At 40.0% G+C, this 25,827-nt stretch overlaps 1 protein-coding gene across 2 annotated transcripts in view; it reads right to left on the reverse strand.

Annotated features, from left to right (window-relative positions):
• The window catches only part of LOC126475359 (protein disulfide-isomerase TMX3), a 181,946-nt gene that overhangs the window by 58,662 nt on the left and 97,457 nt on the right, over positions 1-25,827 (reverse strand). For both annotated transcript variants that reach the window (XM_050103173.1, XM_050103174.1), the window contains 2 exons: positions 9,841-9,973; positions 2,674-2,869 (listed from right to left, as the gene is read on the reverse strand). In XM_050103173.1, the coding sequence (XP_049959130.1) occupies positions 2,674-2,869; positions 9,841-9,973 (329 nt within the window). The remainder of the gene's footprint in view (positions 1-2,673; positions 2,870-9,840; positions 9,974-25,827) is intronic.

Below are 25,827 nucleotides of genomic sequence, written 5' to 3' on the forward strand. Positions count from 1 at the left end.
GAAACATTCCACGTGGGAAAAACATATCTAAAAACAAAGATGATGTAACTTACCAAACGAAAGCGTTGGTATGTTGATAAACAACCAAACAAACACGAACACAAAATTCAAGCAGACGTGTGTGTGTGTGTGTGTGTGTGTGTGTGTGTGTGTGTGTGTGTGGGGGGGGGATGGGGGGGGGGGGAGGGGGGGCGCCCGCGCGCGCGAGAGAGAGTGTATACCTGTTCTTTTCTCCCCCTAAGGTAAGTCTTTCCACTCCCAGGATTGGAATGACTCCTTACCCTCTCCCTTATAACCCACATCCCTTCGTCTTTCCCTCTCCTTCCCTCTTTCCTGATGAAGCAACCGTGGGTTGCGAAAGCTTGAATTTTGTGTGTGTGTTTGTGTTTGTTTGGTTGTCTATCAACATACCAACGCTTTCGTTTGGTAAGTTACATCATCTTTGTTTTTAAATATACATTATATAAAAATTGATATGCAAAGTAATAACCAGCAATATTTTTTTGCAATTTAAGGATTTTACATGTTAATGATATCTAGGCAAACTTCCGGCAGGGTGAAATTGTCTGTAGAAGAAAATCATAAAACCTCACTCATTTAACCAGCACCGCCACCATCACATCCTCCAAGAGACATTCCTGAATAGTTTTGTTTAAGTCAGAATATTCTATCGTGTTTGCATTAACAATTACTCAAACATTCTCTTCCATAACTGCTTTACTACTTTAAACATACTTCTCTTTTGGCTTCTTTGCATCTGAAACAGCTTTTACTGACATACTGTCTGTTGGCCCATCTTGCCTCCCTAGCATAGCAGTAGTGTTCCCGCCTACCACGCAAGGGGGACCGGGTTCGATTCCTAGCAGAGGACTAGGTGTTGTGTCCATCATCATTATCATCACCATTGACACTTAAGTCGCTGAAGTGGCATCAACTAAAAAAGACTTGCAATACGGCGGCCGAACCCCAAAGGGGAAATCCCAGCCAATAAATGCCATACGATCATTTCATTTCAGGTTAGTAGAGTTTTTATGATGTTTTGTCACAAATGGCTGGCATTGTCAATATTTTATCTTCTGATGGTGTCGACACACTGGAGATGAGCTTGTTGCCAGAGATTACATGTATCAGTTGCGCCAACATCTGGGGGCTTTTCCTTGGTCATAACTGCTATGGTTCTCCCTTTGCTACCTGCAATGGTCATTCGCTGCTCCATGGGAATCCAGGATCCATTTACTTTGTGGCTTTGCTCCATCTTATTGAAAGTATTGTCAAGTTTGTGGATTTCTATGGCTTCCCAGGACAAATGGGTGTAGTAGCTTTACTCCACAGCGACAAATTCCATGTTGACAAAATTTTATTATTTGATTGATCACACATAGTGCGTGATCTTCTAGAGCCAATATCTCCACTGTCCCAACCTACAATACCATTTATGTTCAATGATCCTGCTGTTGATGTACTGTCCACTCATTCCCAAAAAGACTTTTCCACTTGCACTGGCTGTGTGATCTATGCCCAACATTGCAAGTGGGTCCCTTTTGTCTTTTGCTGATCAGACACACTTTTGATCTCCTTGATCACTTTGTAAATAGTCTTTATGTCATGTCTGCAATACTCCACCAGTTGCATAAGAAGTTTAGCAAAATCTAACATTCGGCAAAGTCGGAAGAAGAAATGTTGTGGACAACCATTCTGTACATACGTCCCCAGGGTGATGGACAGAATCAGCCATATATTGTGCAAATTTGGCGTAAAGATCATACACACACCACCATGAAGATCAATGAGTGTCTCAGACTGGTAACTTGCAATTTTGGGAATATACCACATACCATGTTCATGTAGAAGCAACTATATGGGAATGACTGGATGATCCATCAAAACCAAGATCACCAACATAATGGTATTGCAGGTTGGGAGAGATGGAAAAGTTGGTCATGGTGGAGCACGTGCAATGCGAGATCAACCATATGATAAAGTTTGCTGACATGGAAGTTCTCACTGTGGAGAAAAGATACCACGCCCTCTTGTTCAGGGAAGCCATGGAAATCCACAAACATGACAATAGCTTCAACAAGAAAGATAGAAGCTTCAACAAGAAAGATAGAAGCTTCAACAAGAAAGATAAAAGCTTCAACAAGAAAGATAAAAGCTTCAACAAGAAAGATAAAAGCTTCAACAAGAAAGATAAAAGCTTCAGCAAGAAAGATAAAAGCTTCAACAAGAAAGATAAAAGCTTCAACAAGAAAGATAAAAGCTTCAACAAGAAAGATAAAAGCTTCAACAAGAAAGATAAAAGCTTCAACAAGAAAGATAAAAGCTTCAACAAGAAAGATAAAAGCTTCAACAAGAAAGATAAAAGCTTCAACCTGAACAGAATGAATTAAGGACAATCACATCTTCTCGGCAAATTTACCTCTCATTTCTGATGTTGTATGCATAGTTTTCTTACTGAAGGATCATTCTTTACGTTTTCACAGAAAATCTTTTGTTTGTTAAAAAAAGGAAAAAAAAATTGCACACACTTGTTTAGTAAATTCAGTGACAACACTGGAGCAACTACTGTTAAGTACCACCTAATACATTCAAGCACATATAACTTGAACAATAATAAAACATGCATCCAGTTCATTAAGTTCTAATACAGCATGCTGGTGTTAGACTACTTACTCCAACATATCTGGAGATATTTCCTGCAATTTATTTTCTTCTACAACGGCCAAGACAAGATACTTATTTGTCATCATAATCTGGTGGATATTGCCTCTGGTAACTTTTGGAAATGTTGAGAATCTTTCTGTGTTAATCCACTGATACAATGAGGAATTTAGTTGACCTGAATCAATGTTTTCGAAGTTCTCACTATCTGAAATGGAAACAAAGAGGTCTAAATAATACAATAGTAACATGAATATGCGAGTGGTGCTCCACTCCACAGGCATTGCACTTTTGTAAAATACTCCAGCATGCATCTCTCAGACAGATGCAGTACATAAACCAGCAGCTGCAAATAACTTATTTTTACACAAGTTTTCACAATATACCACAAAAATGGATCAAAATTAGAAAGATTAGCAAAAGCTGACAGGATGTTCACTACACACATTTGCAGACCACATAACTGATTCACTTTGTAGCCAAATGGAGAGGCTAGTACGATAGATCTGTAGAAGGAAAATATATTAACGTGCAATAGGAGAAACAGTGTTCATTGCGATTAACATGGAGAATCAGTGCAAAAGAAATTCAGTTAAAAAACAGGAATAAGGGACATTTATGATTATGCCACACATCTGATGACAGAATTTTGAAGTGGATTGAAGTTTCATGTACAGTTTCACTCTCAACAACCACTAAACAAAAAGAGCATAGAGCAGTGAATAAAGTATGTTTTTTAAGAAACTTCAATTTTCCACATATTAGTACAAAGATCAATTTAAAATGGATTGTGTTTATGAATGTACAAAACTGTATTGCTAATTTTGTGTTTTGCCAGTTTTGCACTCTGTGTGTAATCATAATCACAACTGGGACACTGAATAGAGAAGCGTAAAAACACATTTCATATTACATATAGTGGATCAGGTCAGATCATAATAAAGCATTTCAAGAGATTAAAGTGCCATCATACCCATAATCATGAGGAGATAGTAATGCTTCCATAATAATATCTCTCATTAAATTTCAAATAATCTTGTACAGCTGTAATAGGCCATGTAGAGTAAGCACTGTCATGAGAGAGATCGTTGCACAACCTTAATTACATACCAATATTAAGAAATAAATATATCTGCCAGTATCATTATACGAGGGTTATTCAGACAGTATGGTCAGATTTCTTATAAAACCTAAATCATCTCAGATTTTTTTTTTTTTTTTTTTCAAAAAACTGTTTTTAAATTTTTACACATTTATTTTTTTTACATTGTTTCCATTTTTGTTTCAATATCTGTCATAACATTCTACAAGCTTTTGTATTCCTAACCCATAAACGTCTGCTGCCTTGAGGGTAACCAGTCAAGTGCTTCTTTCACCTTGCCAGCTATTGCAAAGTACTTGCTGCCGAAAAACTCCTTTACTTTGTAGAACAAGTCAAAATTGTGACTCACTGATATTCACAAATCTTTTCGTCTATGGCTTTGACCAAATCTTCTGAGATCACTAATGGTTGACCTGATTGCAGTTCATCATTGACATTTCCCTGTGCATACCTGAAAGTTCTCACAAACTTAGGCACTTTGCTGTCACTCATCAAATTGGGGCAACACACCTCACTTCTCTCTCTGTGAATTCCTGCTGCTGTAATGTTCCTTGCTGTCAAAACCAAATCACTGACCATATTTCACAGTTGGTGACCTGATCAATTGTTTTAAAATTGTTTGAACTGACACTGTAAACAGCACACTGTGACAGTGCCAAAGTAAATGGCATCATCTGACAGGCAAGGCATGCTGGGAGTCTGTGCACATGAGTGTTTCAATGTTCACACAATATTCAATTAGCTACAGTGATTCGGACCTTACTTCCCGAATAACCACCGTATGTTTATGTACTTTTTGTTTCATAAATCAACCACAGAAATAAAACGTGTTGTAGATGTGTTTATTGAAGGAAGAAGTGACTTGAAGACAGAAACTGAAGAGCAACATGCGGGCGGAAAATTACCACCTGGAGCAGAAAAGTTGGCTGCCTAGAAATGTCATGACAGTCATCTACAAATACTTAACTATTGTTACAAGTAGTAAAAATGCCATTCTTTTGTCCACGGTAAATGGTTCTATGGTGTTGTTGTATGACACTGTCAGCAGTGAAGTTGATCTGTCATCTTAAAATGATCACAGATGAGTCAAGATATTGAACCAAACTGACAGAACCAACAAGCACCTAAGCTGCGAGTTAAAATTCTGAGCGTTCTATTAGATTTGATCATGTAGGTGAAATTGTGATCTCATCTCGGAATTTAAGGAACCATCAACTGTCTGATCATGCATTTTTAGATGCGTGATAGGGAAGCTTGATTGAGTTACCATAATCTGCTGGATTAAATCGTTGAGAACAGTATAACAGAGGGATAGACAGTAACCAATACCTGAAGAGGTTTAGAATTGTTAAAATTTTAGGAACAAACAGGGTTAAAGTAGGGGTGGCAATTTTTTTTTAATTTTTTTTTTAAGGAGAGGCCAAGTTTTTATAGTACCCCAAGTTGTACAGTGTAATTTATTTCAGCAAAAGTAATACCTAAAGGGCTAATAAATTTTTGTGCATTTTACTGCAAAGTAAAATACTTAAAAAAAGAATGTTGGATCTAGTCAAAATATTGTTATAAATATAATCCACTATATTTGTAACACTTTGGTACTGACTATAAATGGAATGACAAACTAATACAAAAAAGAAAGATAGTAGTCAGAAGTGAAAAAAAGTATGTGGTATGTTTTAGCATCTCTGGCTGAAATGTTCTTAGATATTTGTGCTATTGCTGTACGTGTAGGAACAAAAGTAGGATCTTTACCTGAATTTCCAAAATATTTATTACTTAAAATTAAATATTTTATACCAAGAAGAAATTTTAATGTTAACTTATGAGTTGTTTATCATACAAAAAAAGGTGACAATGTGATCATTTGACTATTTATAATAGCAGCAAAAGTACGAGACTACTTACACATTATGATAGTAAATCAGCAAACAATTCACATAATCTAACTAGATGGCAGTAACACAATCCTTAAAGAAATTTATCAAAAGAAGAATTCACTTGCAATTACCGTAAAATCACAAGGAGATAGAATGGCTGGCCAGTAAATAACTTCAGCAGATTAAATTTTAATACTGCCAACACACACATATGAAAGTGATAAAATAATTCCTAACTTACGAAATTGTCAAGACAAATACAAATAAAATGGATTTTTGGGTGGAGATTTGCATAAAATGGTCAGTTTATTAAGTAATGGGAAGCTCTGTGACATTTCAAGTTAGGGCATTGGTTAGGAATAGATTTTTCATTTCAAAATTTGTCTCTAATATTTCACCTTCTGAAGGTGCCATTCTGCCACACCCAATTTAGAAGACAAATTACATGTCACTTGAGGTTTGGCACAACAAATCTGACTTTAAGAGGTGCAGCAATTATTGGTAGATAATTTATTGGCATTCCAGAATCTATACATTCAACGTATATTGGATGAAGTACATCAATCTAAAAGAGATCAATGTCAGACATTGTTAAGTATTTGTTGAAATACTAGTGTACTTTCAATTGATAAACATTGACAATGCTGGATACCAGTTTTTGGTTGTTAACAGAACATCCTCTTATAGTTTCCATATCTTATTTTTGGACCCCCTTTATTAATTCGAATATGAACATACACCAATAACAATTTCACTTCATGGAAAATGCAGAAGGGTTTCAGATTTCTTAAATTTCTGTAGGGTTAAGAATAGGTGTTAGAATAGGTATGTCTGTAAATGTTAAGTACTGGATACTACCATCCTTATATTGGTATCTGACATAAAATTTTGTAGCACTGGAAAAATAACTTGAGATGGCTTAAAAATATATTTAGGAACCTAGCTTATGGTGTAGTATAGTAAATATGTACTCCTCTCACCTGCACCACGTAATCCAATGTTCAAAAGTTATTGCAATAGATTTTGAAATCTTAAGATACTCTGCATAACTTAGAATCTGATTTAGAACTCTCTGAAGAAAACAAAAAAAGGTGAAAGCATGCATTAATTCTGGAATAAATGCTGGCAAATACCTGGATCACTATAAGGTTCCATAATGAGTGGCCACCTTGATCACACTTCAACCACATATACTACCAATGTTGGTAAGTGCAGCTGTAAGACTTGTTTGTGAAGGTGATACTGATGTATGTCCCTCTCAACCTGGGATCCAAGTGATCTGCCCCTTTGTCTGACCTTCCCTAAACAATACCTCTCCCTCCCCAAAGATCCCGAAAGCTAGGAGCAGTTTTATTTATTTTTTCTTCTTTTAAATGTTCCTGTCATCAGTATTTATAACAACGAAAACAAGCTATTTTTGACAACATAATGTGCACGTTCTGCCACCGCTTGGTGAGTAGATTTTTTTATCCATCCATCCAATCACATTATATTGTCATCAGTATTTGGAATGTTGTCATCTGAAAGTAGGCAGTGAACAGCCACTCAATCCCCCTTTAATTCATTGGCTTATGTATATCCACCATGACAGATGGGAAGGCTGCTGATGCACAAGAAAAGAGTAATTGGTGTGACAACATTTGTCACAGAAGAACACAGGAAGTTAGCCTGTACTGTACTGCCAAATCTGTACAGAGACAAAAAATATATAGTTGTATTATTGGCCATTTAAGCATTAACAACATTTTAAACTAAGTTAATATGATCATTTCTTCTGTATTTTTCTTGAGGCTTCATTTATTGAAGCTAATGACTACCACATGAATTTTGATACTGGAAAACAAGAAGGGTATGACACAGTACTGGCAAAAGACAGAAGAAAATAAATGTGTTGAAATTTCTCTCTCTCTCTCTCTCTCTCTCTCTCTCTCTCTCTCTCTGTGTGTGTGTGTGTGTGTGTGTGTGTGTGTGTGTGTGTGTGTGTGTGTGTGTGTGTGTTTACAACTGAGTTTTATTAAATGAAAAAATTATGAAGGGAACTTTTGAACATTCCTGTGTGCCCACCTAACCAAGGAGTGACAAAACTGCACAACGTGCCTGCCTTTTAAACAGTATTCTTCCATGAATCATCAGCCACACTTTCCATTGACCACTTCAACTCTATGTGGTGCATGACTATAAACAGTCGCGGCCAACAACATACAATTCACAAATTTTTACACAATTACTCGTAGTATATGATATGAGTCATTCCCAAGATATGAGTTATTCCCTCATCTTCCCAATCAGTCAGATGAGTGGAGTTTAGAATTTAGTTGCCACATTACCACTGGTACTACCACCTCCTTTCTCTATTCTCCCTTTACACTTTTTACACAGTGACTGAATTAATGTTTAATTTTTTTACATTAGTTGCTTTAAAAGCTGTGACTCAGCAGATAGTTGAGTAAACATGAGACAATATATCCAAAGATCTGAGGTTCAAACTTACTTCATTCAATTAATACCACATTGTGTTCCATAACTCCCATCCTGTAGGCATGTGGAATGAGTTAAGCTATACATTAATATGCAAAGCAGCCGACTCAAGCTACTTCTGTAAAGTATATTACCAACAAATTATGACTAGTGCTAATCTACGCAAACTGATAGTTATGACAATTAGTTACAGATTACTTTATGCGTGTATGTGGGGAGAAAAACAGCTACGTTGGAAAAGGAAAAAGCCACCACTCCTCTTCTTATGCTATTCAGCCAGCTGCTCTTATCATCTAATCCTTTGAACAAATTCATTATGAAAATTCACAAAGGCTGCTATAAGGACTATATATGCTTTCAATGTTAAAATCTTATACAAAAATTAGAGAATCTATTTCTTTGAGTTGAAATACTGGGATAAATTGAAGGAGGAGATGCTAATGAGGTACTCTTTTACTTTGTTTCTGAACATCTGATGGTTTTCAGTTGCCTCTCTCATGTCTACCAGCACCCCATTTTAGACTTTTTTTCCCTCAATAGAAAAATCTCTTGATTTGTAGACAGGGATGAAGAGTACACTGTACATTATGTTTATTTGTAGTGTTGTTGTTATGAATGGTACTGTTCATCTTAAGTTCACTTTTGTTACTAACCACAAATACTATTATGGAACATTTGCAATGTAAGAATCCTTATATCCCTGAACAAAATGTTCAGTTATCAACTTTACTCAATATTCTTATGGTTCACTTCTGCAAAATAATTTCTTTTTCAGCCTTCGCTGAACTGTCCTGAAAGATGGTGCCACAGGACAATACTGAGTAAGATTAAGCTAGCAACCATGTCTGCAGGTCAGCACAAAGAGTTCTGAATGCAAAGCAGGGTCTACATATGCTGGCACCACCTCAGGTTATTATCAGTTTGGGTGCCCAGGAACTTCCAAATTGAGACTCATCCAGTGTCTGCACAATGATCTCTACCTTTGGCACCTGTAAGTCATTTTTATTTGTTTGGATCTGCATAGTATGTATGATCTGTCATAAGACTAAAAGTTAATTTGTTTGCTTTGTACCAGGAGTAAGCCTGCTCCATTGTTCTCCTGGCTGTGTCTGACCTTGATACATTAATGAGTATACTTCTGTCATCAACAAACATCAGAATGTTTGATGAGCACTCCAATAACTTTGGTAAATCATACATATAGGCCAAGAACAGTGGCAGATCAAGCAGATAACCTCGTGGGACATCATATATCATTTCCCCACTCCAAATTTAGTCTTATTCCTATAATATCATATGTTTGTATGACATTCTGATTCCTATCATTAAGGTATGATTCCGTCCAGGAAATAGGTCTTCCTTTACTGTCAAACAATTTTAGTTGCTGCATTAGAATTTGGTGATCTACTCAAAGGTCTTGGTAAGATCACACAAAATGCCTACAGGGTACTTTATCTTATTTAGAAATCAAAACCTCTACATATTAGATAGCAGTGCAATGAGAAAAAATGAAAGTACTAAGGGATGCGACATCAAAAAAGCAGGTGAATTAAATTAGATAGAATTTTTGTAAAAGAAAATGGTCCAGCATAGTATAACAAAAGTATGTAGCTTTCATGCATTTCCCACTGGGGTTTCAAATACAAAGACTAGTATGGTCAAATGTGACAGCACCCAACTAACCTGCACTAGTATGATAAAATGAGACAGTACTCAACTAACCTGCAAAGAAATAATATTCGTCTTCCTTGTACACAGCAACAACTGGGTGTGTATGATGGTCAACCAATTTTGTTGAGACTGAATAGAAAAACGCATGAGGTTGCAGTATTTCAGCAATACTTAAGTACGCATCCTGTACAAAAGGCAACACACAGAAAAATGATATTAACTATGTACCAAAACTGAAGAGACATCTATGCTGAAGGTTTTTAAAACTAGCCCCCTCTCACTTATTAAGTGTATCCAACCCTTTGCAATAACATCATAAAAGATTATCACTGCTGATAAATTTAATAAAACACAAACACAACTCCAACAAAATAAACAAAAAAGCAGTGCGTGTCTGCTATAACAATTTTACTATTTGCCTAACTACTAATCATGCAGAAACACAAAAAATTACATATGAGTTCATACACACATGGTAATGATGTTACAGGGTGTTTGAACAACTGAGGAGAGACATGTGTATTACAAAGTTTTATGAAAATACTTCGTTTTGTGTGCTGAGTGAACAATTCCCCGCATCACGTAATTTAATAACTGAGTAGATCAATATGTGCAGCAAAGCAAGCTTTTTTTTCTGAATAAGTGTTGAAAAATAAGGAAAAGTTTAAATACATTATATCAATGACTTCTTAGATGTTCACAGAGTGATACCAACCTAAGCATCTTGCTCAGAAACAAATCTCCAATGTCCTATCTCCACACACAGACATACTCTTCACAACCCTAATGACAAGACCACAAAGGAGCACCTACATCATAACCTGATAATATCCAGCACTGGGACAACTGACTCATGTTCTCCACCAAGGCTTCTTGTGTTCCACTGAAATAAGGATTTATCTTCCCCACTATCCTTCCCATCTCTCCAAACCTTTGCTGTATCAACTGCCCCTATTCTCTGCCAGCTTTCAAATCCTGTCCTGTGTGCCAAGATGTAAGACCTGTCTAAAACATCCATCCACTTCTTATACCAGCCCTGACACTGGTATTTCCTATCTCCTCAAAGAGCCACTGTGAAAACAGTTGCATAATATGTAAAGGGTCTTCAACAAGCACATCAATTTTGAACTGCATAGTATATTTGTGTTTGTTGGTTGACCACAACATTGAGTATTATTTTGGTTTCCATAAACATTCTGACTGTTGCTCATCTATTTCTCACATATCTTCATTGTGTGTCTAGCCATGGAGCTGTTTACTATTGTTCAGCATCTGCTAACAGCGAAAACATTTTATCAGACTGAAGGAAGCTATGCAGTAATGACATCTTCACGCCATTCCAGGATGCAATTAAGCACCGAATGAATTGACAGTTCACAGACTTATTGTAAAATTCAATGAAATGGTTTCAACAATGAACATTAATGGTTCTGTGTTCCCTCATTCCGGCCAATCTGCATCAAACAATGCCATGGTTTGTGATAGAGTGGCTGTCAGTCCTGTGAAATCAGTTTTTTTGCGATTTTCAAGAATTGAGGTTAGGGTAGTCTTCAATATGCCAAATTATTCTAAGATCTCTAACACCACCATTACAAAATTCAATGAATGCAGATCTGACAGAAACCAATCATGAGAAAAGGAGACAGTCTGTTGACTGATTTCAGAGAAGTTGACAGGAAGACGACTGTTTTGTGGGGAATGTCATCTTTAGTGAGGATTTGCACTTCCACTCAAATGGATTTGTGAATAAACTGAACTGCTATATCTGGGGGTCAGAAAAATTTTGCTTAGTTTGAGAGAAGAAAATGCATCCACAGTGAGTGATGATTTGATGTGACTTCTGGGTGGGTGGCTTCATCTGGCAGGACGAGTTGTGACAGTTAATGGAAGCCAATAATAGGCATTGGTAAGACCTTTTCTGTGACCTCATTTCAATCTGATGGTCACTGAAGTGTTGTAGTTTCAGCAGGATTGTGCCACTTGTCAACACTCCCCATGAAAAACTGAGTTGCTACATAAATGGTTTCTGGATCCCCTCATTTTCCCTAACAGTGACCAACAATGGTCATCACAGCCATCTGACTAAACCACTTGTGAATTTTTTTATTTGGGTTTATCTTAAATCATTTGTGTCTGTCAATCTGACATGTTGGTGAAATGTAAGTGGAGTCTTGTCAGGCAGTCACAACAAGTTCCACAGACAGCATACTTGAATGGCAGTGCAGTAGAGGTGGTCATATACCTGACACTTTCCATACTTGAAATAGGAAGGTGTGATGAACACATTTATGTATTCTGCAAATATGTTTTGAAAAACTGAAGGTCTTAATTTGATACGTCACAAATGCCACACATTTTGAAGGACCCCATACCAATCTTGCTGCATCTTCTATACAGCAATGTATGAGGGTAGTTTGAAAACTTCTCACAAAAGAACAGAAAGGAACACCTTATTTCAGTGAAACTTTATTTTTCAATGTAGTCCCCATGTACATTAATATACATGGCACAGTGATGTTCCAATGCCTTGAACCACCTCAAAAATTAGATTCCTCTAGGCCTGCAAAATACCTAACTACTTCAGACATCAGTTCTTAATTTGAAGAAATCTCCAACCACCGATGAAAATCAGATGAATAAGGTGGGTGTGGCAACAATCTGTATCTTAGCTCATGTATTTTTGCCACAGCAGTGACATTCATGTTTGGCCATGCAATGTCTTGAAGGAAGAGGACTGTCTTGCTTCCCAAACCTCACCTTTTTTCACACATCTTGTGCTGTAGATGGTCCATGAGGTTAGTGTAATATTGTCCCATAATTCTCTGAATAGTGGGAAGATAACATATCAGCAGAACCCCTTTCACATCCCAGAAAGCTGATGCCATGACCATTCTGGCTGACAGTTTTACCTTAGTTTTCTTTGGTGGCGGTGGTGGTGATGGTGGTGGTGGTGGTGGTGGTGGTGAATCAATATACTGCTCCTTTTGTATCTGGGGTGTTGTAGTGGATCCTGGTTTCATCTGTGGTCACAAACCGGCACAAAAAATCTTGGTGGTTGCTATGAAAATGGCTCAAACACTGTTCAGCTATTTCTATTCTGATCCTGCATTAATTCTTAAGCAGGGACACCTATGTATGAAGTGCACCAACCTCAAATAATGTTGTCTTATACTGTTCCATTCATGCTTTAGAATTGTGAGCCCTTACATATTCCTTCTTATTACTTCAGCTAACACAGTGACAAGCTGTGTTGCTTTACATCCAGGTGACCATCAGTAATGCCCTGGAATGGTCCCATCAGTCAGTGGTGTTTGTGTGGACCCCAGGACACTTCGGAATCCCAGGCAATGAACTTGCCGACAGGCCACGTGGAAACCGCTTCTGGAGATGGGCATCTCGCAAACTGACCTACATTCTGTCTCATGCCTCAGGGTTTTCTGGCTTTGGGAGACAGAATGACATAACAGTACACACAACAAACTGTGTGTCATTAAGGAGACTTTGAATGTGTGGAAGTCTTCAATGCAGTCCTCTCGCAGGGAATCAGTTGTCCTCTGCCGGCTCTGCATTGGCCATATGTGGCTAACACATGCTTACCTCCTCGCAAGGACCCACCTCGGTGTCACTGTGACTCACAAAGGACAGTTGTCCACCTCTTGCAGGACTGCCCACTTTTAGCCGCTATGTGGCGGACTTTTAACTTTCCCAGCACCCTACCTTCGGTGTTGGATGACAATGCCTCAACAGCAGCTTTAGTTTTACGTTTTATTTGTGAGGGTGGGTTTTATCATTTGATCCAAGTTTTAGTGCATGTCCTTTGTCCCTCTGTGACCTCCATCCTAGTGCCTTTAGAGTGGAGCTTTTAATGTGTAGCAGAGTGGCTGGCTTCTCCTTTTTATTCTCACAGCCAGCCAGCCATGGTAATCTGCTCTCTTGTTTTGATCTCTTCTACATGTTTCTTGTGTCTCTCTGTGGTTTTCTTGTCCGATTTTGCCTATTTTCATGTTTGTTGCCCTTCTGTCTTTCTTGTGGTTTTCTCCTTTCTTCCAGCTGTGTTTTGTATGTCTTGATTATTTTACTCCCACCCTTGTGGAATTATTTTAATCAGAACGAGGGACCGATGACCTAGCAGTTTGGTCCTTCCCCCCACCCTCTCTTTTAAACCAACCAACCAACCAACATCTACTAAAATAAAAAAATATGAAACTTTCACGGATGGTCTGTAGATGACAATGTAGCCGAAATGGATTCATAAAAATAAAAACATTTGACAACTGTAGCAGCAATCTGGATTTTATTACATAATGTCTCTAAGAGATATCTTCAATTTTGTGGGTACATTGAGTCGCAAATTAAAACATTATTATTACTGTTTTGAATACAATATGAACTCTGTATACTTAGCATCATGATCTGTGTATAAAGTTGATAACATTTCATGCATTTCACTTGTTTGTTTCTAGACACAGAAGTCACACTTTGAGCAGATTATTGGTGCTTTTCACGCACTATTTTACAGATAGCCTTTTTTGCATTTCTCGCGGATGATGATGGTGATGGTGGTGATCATGATCATCTTGTTTCGTTTGCAATTTCCTGTTTGGGACTTCTTACTTTTTTTCCCATCATACAGCTACTCATTTGTTAAATTGGCGTTCTTGCTCCTGTTCACTCTTTGTTGCTTCCCATTTGTGAGTTCATTTATCAAATAAAGAGTGAACACCTTTCTCCTATTTTTGATTATTTGGTTACATTTATTGCGACCATGTCCAGAATATTGTAGAAGACATACGTCGACAATATCCTGCAAGCAATCTTTGCCGGATTTTTACGAATGATTTGATCAATGGTGTCCACACTATATTTTGTGACACTACAGAAGTAACGTTTCCTGATTTGTTCTTTCCTTCTTTGCTCTCTGCTACTTCAGGATATAATGTGCTGAGAATGAGGACATTTGTATTCTTCTTCCCTGGGTAAACTGTCAGAGTGCACTGTGACTAATCAGTCTTTTTCAAGTTGGTGATGAAATGTAAAACACAATTATATTCTCCACTCAGTATTGGATATCCTACGAAATATTGTTTATTTCCCCACTAATGATTTATTCTGATTATGCTTCTTGACAAGCTGAAAAGATAAGAAAAAGTTGCCTGTTGTCACAATCCTTCCTTGGTTTAGAAATGGCTCCATGAGGTAAAGAATGACTGTTTACCCAGTGGCTGCTTGTTTGGTTGGCCATCTCCTTACCAAGGTACAGGAAGGCACTGCAAATGTACTTTAGTGTCTCATCTGTAACTGTCCAATACTTGAATCATGATTTGTCAGGGTTGTTTAGCATAAACTGGGGTAAACCTGCACCTCACTTTGGTTGAAAGTTACTGCTCTTCAATTTTAATATTTTCCATATTTCAGAAATAAGAGCTAACTTGCAAGAAAGGATGTTTAGAGCTCGGACGTGACTTGCTTTCAAGCAGAGAAATCTGATTACTTTGCGTAATCTGTCTCATGTTGTTTCTTCCCTGATTAATTAGACCCCGAAGTATGTGACCAAATGTCATTCGAGAAAATGTCTTTTAGCACAAAAGGCACCTTTAGTGTACATGATACCATTGTTGCCTCCAATTCCTTTGATGATATGGTCCAAGCAGTCATTTCCATTTCATCATGAGCATTTCCTTCTGTGTGTTTTTTATTATCAGTATCAATTAATTAAAACATGTGGAAAGCCACTAATGATAGTCATTGACTCAGTGGCAGGCCTTCTCTCTCCTGTAAGGCATGCAAAGCAGCTCTTATTCTCAGCAATGGCTTGTTATGATCTTCCATTCCAACTCTTAACTGCCATCATTGCTGTTGTCCCTGTTGACTCCTGAGGCTGTCATGGTGAGAATTGTTAGGAGGCGGGGAGGGGGGGAACATTTATTGATGGTAATTCCTCCTCAGTTTTGCTGTTTTCGTCAGTTGTCTCTGGCTGAAAATCACCATCTGAATCCAGCAAATCACTTTCTGGGTACTCAGGGATATGTAATATGCTCTTCATTAATAAGACCACAAAAAAGCACTGCTATGTGATGAAGCAAGCAACAACAATAAAACATAAAACATGGCTGAAAAATTACATTACAATATTCAGCATGGAAACATTTCTAACAATACTTATGTCATTGTTTGAAGCCATAGTTGTTGACCAAGGCTAAATACAACTATACAACTCAAGTACGTTTGTGATTATGACACGCAATATTCTAAAAAGGAGTTACACCATGGTTAGTTAGTCCAATAGACCCTTCCCACTGTTCTGTATACACTTCATGAAATTTTTGTACAATTGTACATATTCAGCAAATTGCTGTACAGTTGTCAAAAGTAGAAGAAATGAGGAAAAATCAGGAAGTTTGGTCAAAAGATGTTAAATTTGGTACTTTACTATGGAAATAAAATTTGAACATTGTCTTGACCACTTTCACTATCCTGCTGTTAACTGTGTGTTTCTTTTTCTATTTTTTTTTTTCAGCCATATACATTCCTTGTGACAACTGTGTAAGCTTATTCTTCAGTCTATTCCCTGTCTAACATCCTCTTCCAGGTATCCTTCAATTTCTCCACTCTTTCATCTTGTTCTATAAAAAATCAGTTAGTCCATTCTGACAGGTGGATTTGCCTGTGTAACTGGTTAAATTATTCTTTTAAAAAGTGTTGTTTTGGGTCAGTATCAGTAAAAAAACTCATCATAATCTGTTTGCTTGGTTTGTCCTCATCTTCCTCCAACTGATTGAGGTGTGAAAATTGTACTTTTATTTGGGAGGAGTGAAGTTAAAATCCCGCTCTGAATAGAAAGGTAGGAGTGAAGTTAAAATCCCTTTCTGAATAGAAAGGTTTAGGTTTCTGTAGTTTCACTGAGTTGATAACAACAAATACTAGGCTGATTCCTATTTGACCTTTTCTCTGTACCTGATGATCTAGTTGTGAATGCGATGTTTTATCTTCCTCCCTCCCTCATAGCCGTGACGTCATAGCTATGGAACCCTTTTCTGACCACCATGATTTATTTTTCTTTAGAAACTTCAATGTGTTCAGTTCTGTTAGTAATTATACGTTCAAAAAATTCTGTTCGTTAGATTAATCTCTCTCTCTCTCTCTCTCTCTCTCTCTCTCTCTCTCTCTCTCTTTTTTCTCTCTTGTGGGGTACCCTTTAAGGTGTATTTAGCAGTTAGTGACTGGCAACCATGCAAGTAGCAAGTGCCAGGTATGAGGATATTAAGAGAAACACTAAACAAATGGTAACTGGAGAAGGGTGGCAGGAGGCAGAGACAGATATGTGGGAAAGAAGTTATGGGTAAGTGTGTGCATGCGGACTTGGACAGGAGTTGATCAGGCATGATTTGTAGCTGAATGATGAAGTGGTCTTTGGTCACCTTTTAATGTTGGCCATTAATCTGGCTGGCTGGGTTTTCTCATTATAATACCCGCATGTGGGGTAGTTCACAGAATCACCACCAGATGTCAGTGCTGGGGCAACAAGGTTCCTGCATAATAATGTATCACCCTTTATGAACAAATACATGAGGCATCAGTGCTCTGGGTGGAGATGTCTGTTGTTCCCATTTAGAGATGTGTGAAAATGAAAAAATTGAGATTTTAGCAATGAATAAGTACTTCGTAAAGAAAAGTACAAAAGCAAAGGAAATTATGCCAATTTTCAAAATAAACTGTGGGACGCTGCTCCTTCATAACTGTTGCTAAGTGAACAAACAAGTTTAACTTTGGTTGGGACAGCTTAGATAATGATCCACGTAATAGTCAGTCAAGATGTGCCACCTTCCCAGAAATTATTTCGAAGTGCACAAAATAGTCAGGAAGGATAACCCACGAAAGAACGAGAAAGTGCTGAAACTCTAGGGATGTCTACTTAATTGGTGTATCACATTTTAACGGTGGAATTTGATATGAGAAAATGATTTGCTAGGTGGGTGCCGCAACTCTCAACCCTCGAGCAGGCACGCTGTTTCTCATAACATGAGTGGACACATGGTGTACTATGTATCCATGCAAAGAATAGCTTTCTTTATTTTGCGAGTGAGCAAAATCACAGTTTAATCCTAATTTAATTGATCAACAATTAAATAAACTTCCACTATATCATCTAAATCACTGCTAATGAAACAATAGTAAAATAATTTTTTATTACGTCACTTTGTTGCTGCATACAAATGTTACCCCAGAGTAATGGCCCACTCAATCCATTAAATAGTGCAGTTGTCTTACAGTCAAGCCAGCTGCTTATTCTTACTAATTATCGTGGAGACAACTGTCTCATTGTGGAATTAGAGGTTTGCTTGGAATATGGGTCATTTTCTCACCTGCATACTGGACTTCTGAATGGAAGCTACCAAAGGATGGCAACGGTAGCACTGGTCGATAGCTTGTAGGCTGCTCAAGGAGTCAGTACACAGGAGAACTGACTCGCCAGGGCACAAGTGGATGTGCTCAAGAGCATGAGATATGGCCGCCAGCTCTGCAGTGAAAACATTGCAGCCATCTGGCAAGGAGTGCTGTTCAATATGTCTTCCATGAACATACGCAAATCCTATGTGAACATCAGCCAACGAGCCATCAGTGTAAACCACTTCATGGCCCCAGTACATGTCGAGAATTGAGAGGAAGTGATACTGGTGAACCACAGGGTTAATGGAGTCCTGAGGGCCATGCTAAAGGTCCAGAAGAATCTGCGGCCTAGGTGTACACCATAGAGGTGTAAGTGAATGGACCTTGAGTAGAGGTGGTAACGGGAAGGACTCCAGTTCAGACAGAAGAGACCGGATGCAAACTGCAATCATAAGCCTAGACCTGGGCTGCCGATGCGAGGGATGGGAAAAGGAGACAGTAATTCGGATGTGCACGAGAACTATGTACGCGTGCAACATAACTGGCCAGCAGTTGTTCACGCCTAAACTGCAATGGAGGGACTCCGGTCTCCGCCAGGACACTGGTCACTGGACTCGTAAAAGCTCCCATCGCTATGGGAATGCCAGTCATGCACTAGGTCAAGTAAATACAATCCTGAGAGCGCCGCCGAACCGTCAGCCAGACTCCCATGGTCAAGGCAGGATTGCACAAGGGTTCTGTAGAGCTGCAGCAGCGTAGAGCGATCTGCACCCCAGTTGGTGTTACTCAGGCAGCAGAGGGCACACAGATGCTGCCAGCATTTCCACTTAAGCTAACGAAGGTGAGGTAGAAAAGTCGATCGGGTGTTGAAAACCAGTCCTAAGAATCGATATGTCTCCACTACAGTGAGTGGATCATCATTAAGGTAAAGTTCTGGTTCTAGATGAACGATGCGATGGCGACAGAAACGCATAGCACATGACTTCACAACTGAAAACTGGAAGCTGTGGGCTACAGCCTATGACTGCGCCTTGTGAATGGCTTCCAGCAAGTGCCGCTCAGTAACACCAGTACTGGATGAGCAGTACGAAATGCAGAAGTCATCCGCATACAGAGAAGGTGAGACTGATGGCCCTACAGCTAATGCTAGACTGTTAATACCCACTAAAAATAGACACACACTCAAGGAAGTTTTGGATAAAAATCAGGATCGGGCCCCAGAGGCCCCACTCATACAATTTGGCAAGGATATGATGTCGCCAGGTCATGTCGTATGCTTTACGTAAGTCAAAAAAGACGGCAACCGGATGTTGGCGTCTAGAAAAGGCTGCTCGGATGGCAGACTCGATGGACACAAGATTGTCAGTGGTAGAGTGACCATGGCAGAAGCCGCCCTGATATGGAGCCAGTAGGCCACGTGACTCCAGGACCCAACCCAACCTCCGGCACACCATACGTTCCAGCAACTTACAAAGAAAGATGGTGAGGCTGATGGGCCGGTAGCTATCCACATCAAGCGGGTCACACCACATCCGGTTGAAGATGACTAGGAGTGTCGCTTGTAGTGACACGAGAGATGTTTAATCATATGACTGTGGATTCGATCCAGCCCAGGAGCTGTGTCGGTGCAATGTGCAATGGCACTGAGGAGCTCCCACTCTGTAAATGGGGCTTTATAGGGTTCACTGTGGCGTGTAATGAACAAGAGGACTTTCCTTTCCATCTGCAGTTTGAGGGTGCGAAAGGTTGGGAGGTAGTTCTCTGACGCAGAGGCTCAAGCATAGTGCTAGACAAAGTGCTCGTCAATCATGTTTGCATTGATAGTTAAAACACCACTGATGTTAATGCCAGGGACATCTGTTGGGATCTGGTACCCAAAAAGATGTCTGATCATCGTCCAGACTTGGGAAGGTGACGCATGGCATGCAATGGTTGACACGTACCTCTCCCAGCACTTCTGTTTCCGTCATTATATAAGCTGCCAAATGTGGGCACAGAGTTGCTTAAAGGCTATTAAGTGCTCCAGGGAAGGGTGCTGGTTATGTCACTGTAGAGTTCGCCAACACTCTTTAATTGTCTCAGTGACTTCCGACGACCCCAAGGGAGTCTTTCGCAGGGGGCACTCTAAAAAACGAGGGATCGCATTTTCCGCTGCAGAAATGATCATTGTAGTGACCTGCTCAACGACATCATCAGTGGCACCATGTGGGGGAGATTCAGCGGTGACAGCAGAGGTGAAGGCTTCCAGCCTGCCTTGTTTAAAGCTCATCTGGGTAGGTGTTCATGGGCACGACACCGGGGGGAGTGACAGGAAGATGAGGAAGTGGTCACTACCACACAGGTCATCATGTGCTCTCCAGTGCATAGATGGGAGAAGGCCAGGACTGCAAACCGAGAGATCAATGGCGGAATATGGGCCATATGCCACACTAAAATGTGTGAGGGACACCTGTATTTAAGAGGCAGAGATCAAGTTGTGACAGTAAATTTTCGACCTTCCTACCTTGGCCAGATAGCATGGCACCATCCTACAAGGGGTTATGCGTGTTAAAATTTCCCAAAAGTAGGAAAGGTTTAGGGAGTTGATCAATCAGTGCAGCCAATACATTCAGGTGTACTGCACCATCTGGAGGAAGATATGGCACAGGTTCACTGCATACCGAGTTCAGGACATAGACGTAAACTCCCCCTGACACTATTATAGTCGCAAAGGTTCATGTAATATCCCTTATAGCCACGGAGGGCAGGGATCCGCATTGCCGGGAACCAGGTTTCCTGGAGGGCAATGCAGAAAGCAGGGGTAAACCTTAACATTTGCCTTAGCTCAGCCAGATGGTGGAAAAAACCTGCCGCAATTCCGCGGGAGGATTACGTTATTGTGAGACTGGGAAGGCATGCAGTCTACATCTCAGGATCACCTGTTCCCACCAGATGAGTACCTGTGCGATTGACATCCATTGTGTCTCAGGGCCCAGCGAGATCTAGGTCGTCAGCGGACGCCAGAATCTCCACCTCATACTCGGATTCAGAGCTTGTAGGTAGTGGTGGTGTCCGTGCCACCACAGTGCCTTGGTTCTTGGATGTCTTTTTCTTTTTAGGTTTCTCTTGCTGCTCCTTAGGTTTGTCTGGCCTCACTGATTCAGTCTCAGGGACTGAGGAGGACCATGAAGCCCTACAACCAGCTACCCGTGGTTGCTTCAGCCACTCGCTAGTGTCAGCTTTCCCACTGGTAGGAACATGGGAAAGGAGTGAGCCAAGGAATCCCTTCCTGGCGAGAGGAGCTGAAGAAGACTTATGCTTCTCCAGTTGAGAAGAGGGGACTGACATTGCTGATGGCTGGGGGAGGGGGGTTGGCTCCTGAAGTAGGTTGTGCAGGAGCAACAGGGAGGGAAGTGCCCCCCCCCCCCCCCCCACCCAACTATCAAGGGGTCAGGTGTAATCTGATGGCTCTGCGAGCTAACTGTATGCGATGGAACGGAAGATGGTAGAACTGTTGGCAGCAGAGGTTAACATCATATGCACAGGATGTAGCCTCTCATTTTTCTTTTAGCGTTAGAGCAGGCCAGTTGGTCCGGGGTCTTGTATTCCATTATTTTTCTTCTTTCTGGAGAATCCTGCAGTTTAGCAAGCAAGGTGAATGGTGCTCTCTGCAGTTGACACAAATGGGAGGCGGGGCATAGGAAGTATTGGGATGTGGAGGACATCCACAATCCCGACAGGTGATGCTGGAACTACAGCAGGAAGACATATGGCCGAACTTCCAGCACTTAAAGCACCACATCAGGGGCGGGATATATGGCTTTACGTCACAGCGGTAGACCATCACCTTGACCTTCTCAGGTAATGTGTCACCCTCGAAGGCCAAGATGAAGGCACCGGCAGCAACCTGATTATCCCTCTGACCCCGGTGGACAAGCTGGACAAAATGGACACTTTGCCACTCTAAATTGGCACACAGCTCATCGTGCTCTAAATTGGCACACAGCTCATCGTCAGACTGCAAAAGAAGGTGCCTGTGAAGTATTATACACTCGACTATATTTAAGTTCTTATGAGGCGTGATGGAAACTGAAACATCCCCAGCTTTTCACAGGCGAGTAGTGACCGTGACTGAGCAGAGGATGCTGTTTTGATCAAGACCGACCCTGACCGCATTTTAGACAAGCCCTCCACCTCCCCAAACTTGTCTTCTAAATGCTCCACAAAAAACTGAGGTTCCATTGACAAGAAAGATTCTCCATCAACTCTCGTACCTATGAGGTACCGGGTTGAATAAGCTTCGCTGCCATCCTTAACCGGAAGTTCCTCCCATGGTGTGGCTGGGAGAGGGTGGGGATGGGGGGGGGGGGGGGGGCATTTGGGGTTGTATTTCTTAGCATCGAAGTTAGACCTAGACCACTTAGAGACTGCTGGTGTTTGACCACCAGCAAGAGATGACATACTATGCTTCATGGCGTGTCATCTGCTCAGATGCCACCCACTCCGACCAGGGGCCCTCCCTATAGGCACCACCCAGCCGCAGCAAAGGCCACCTGGCAGGATGGCCATCGCCAAGAGTCCCAATGCCCCAGGATGATGGACATCTACTCCTTGGCATATGTGGGGAGTTAATGGCACAGCAATCCCTGTGTTGTCAGGGGGCTACAACCAACAGGGTACATGGCGGCCCCACCACAATGGACTGGCTACCGAGCTGGATATCAGGCACAAACGAGCTGTATCAGGCACAAATGAACTAAGAAATCCATTATTGTCGACAACACACAAAGCAATACTGCACAGAGGATGGAGGAAGTGCACCCAGGAGGGTGACTTTGCCCAACAGCTGGAGAATGAGCAGAAGTGCAGATCCATGTTGACGAAGGATGTGAGAGATCTCGGCACATGATGGACACTATGCACCATGTAAGATGTCCTCTTCCAATTGGCTCGCTCTTTGGGAAAATTTTGAAAAATGGAGGTCAAACCCTACAGGGGATCATCACATAAAGGCCGAAACCTGTGAGACTCCTTTTAGTTGTCTCTTACAACAGACAGGGATACCTCGGGCCTATTCTAACCCCCGGACCCGCAGAGGGCTATAATGTTGGTTAATTGTGTGTTTAGATATACAACTTTGATACTTACATCGAAGTATCTTCAGTGGTCACTGTCACTCTGAATTGTATTACAATGTGGTGTAGATTTAACTCTTAAGGGGGCTGGTCTGTGGATAACACAGGGAACCTTGAAAAAATTGTCAGTTTTCTAAACAGTGGAACTCAAATAATAAAACTTGTAAGCTCATATAACACTCACCATCTTAAGGCATCTTTTGGGAACATTTTTATGTAAGAACCACAGCTTTAGCTCTCACACTTTTTAATTGTATTTTTTGTTGCAGGTGAAATAAACCATGCTAATTATTTATATACATCATAGGTACACATTACTCAAAATACAAACAAAGTAGAAGGTTTATTTTTTCCTGTGGTGCTGCCCTAAATTGTGCTACAAAAAGATTTTAAGTATGATTATTAAAAATTTTGGAAATGAATTCAGGGTTTTTCTTAAAAAAAAAAGCATTTTATTTTCAAAGTTAAATCACAAGAGTAGTCTACTTTTTAGTTAACCATGTTTTAAGACAGTATACAAAATTTCAACACTATCTTTAATAGCTTTTAGCCAAAGTGTACCGGAACATGAAATAATTTAACTTTCGGGAAATTCATGTTAATGTTAAAACTTGCTTTTTGTATTGACTTGCATACCATTAATGCACCGCAAGTCCATATTCATCTTGTTTCCTGTGTTGTTCTTCCTCCCTTCTCTTTTTCACACTACTACTTATTCTTGCCTCTTTGGTGGCTTCCAAGCCTGATTTTTCTGCTTTACAGAGTCACTAAGAGTCTCCTTCGGTCAATGGCTATTAGAGCTCTATGCGTATTTAGTCCACCAGACAGTCCCATCAGTTCCACAACATTAAGCCTTGACAGTGCACCATCATAAAAACATGGAACAGCATCTAGCACACCTATTTTCAAAGTATTTAGTCCTACTAGAACAGTTTTTGGTACCCGTTCCCATATACAATTGTTGAAAAAGTCCTACCATGCAAACATTTCTCTAATAATCTTGTGCCAGTAAGATCCCAATATATAGGTTTTCTAACTTCCATTATAGCAAATGGCAAATAACGTTCATTTAAAATGTCATCAGGTTGTTATATTGTGTTTATGTAGAATTCTCTCTCATAAAAGATTTTTCATTGTTAAAAGTTTAGATAATATGCGTAAAATTTTCATTGCTAACACCATTTGTTCTGTGCTGTGGTTATCGTTCTTTAAGTGCTTGAAGAATGCAGATGAATTATTTTCACTAACTCTCATGTGCTCTCAATGTATAATACTGAAGTTGCCCTAGCTGTCCTATGGAAAATTTATTGCAACCCTGACATTTGATTTTGTGTATGCCTGGGTTTGCATATGTTGGTAATTTTGTTTTTTTTTCTGGGTGAAGTCTATGGCAGATATTGTTGTTGGTTCTATTGGGTTGGTGCATAAGTTCATAGTGTTTTTATTTTTCATGTTGGTATCCCAGTTGCTATGGGTTTATTTCTCGATTGCTGCTATTTGAGTTTACATATTATTATTTTGCCATTTGGAGATAGTGACTGGAGCTGTGGAGATTAGAAATTGGAGTGCCAAGTATAGAAATCTGAATATCGGACATTTCTTCTGAGAGTTCAATAGAGGGGTGACACCAGTGAAGGTAGCTAAAAACATATGTGCCATGTACTCTCCACATTCAGGATGACCTTTGGGGTTGGATGAAGATCATTGAAACACATTAATCCACAATGATCTATGTCAGTGTACTCAAGAACTGGCAAATGTGATGGACTGATCATTCCACCATCGTGTGACATATGTATGCAATGGGAAAGGTTCAAAAATTGGATGTATGGGTACCACTTGGTCTAAGCCATAATCACAAAAATCAGCTGGTGGCCACATGTGCACCTCTGCTTGCTCCATATCAACTTGCTTGTGAACAACACCGATCATGCCCATTCTGTATCATTACTAGTGGCGAGAAATGGTGTCCTTATGCTAAAGTAAGAAAAAGAGCAGAATGGTTGAGCCCAAAAAAAGCAGCAACTCCCCTTACAAAGACCTACACACATCCAAAAAGATAATGTTATGCATCTGGTGGAATAGCGATAGTGTCATGTATTATGGAGTCCTTCCCCAAAATGTAACAATCACTGCTGACATTTATTGTCAATGACTGAGACAGCTTGCAGATGCAATGCAAGAACAATGACCAGCAATACTGCGTGATGTTATGCTACTACACAATAATGCTCACCTACATTCTGCTAGACTGATACAGTAGTGCTATACAGGAGTTGGGTTAGGAAGTCATTCCACCCCCACCTTATTCACCTGATCTTGCACCCCCAGATTTTCAGCTTTCCTGCTCCCTTTCGAACAACCTTCAAGGAACTTCCTTCCTGGATGAAAATGTGCTCAAAACATGTCTCAGCAAGGTCTTCACCTCAACACCATGCGATATCTACAGTCACACAATCAAAAAGTTACCCCAGTGTTTGCAGACTGTTGTAAATACTAAAGGAGAATATATTATTGATGATTGAAGTGTCTCATG

Source organism: Schistocerca serialis, chromosome 4 (genome assembly GCF_023864345.2).
Source record: "Schistocerca serialis cubense isolate TAMUIC-IGC-003099 chromosome 4, iqSchSeri2.2, whole genome shotgun sequence".
NCBI classification, from domain to species: domain Eukaryota; kingdom Metazoa; phylum Arthropoda; class Insecta; order Orthoptera; family Acrididae; genus Schistocerca; species Schistocerca serialis.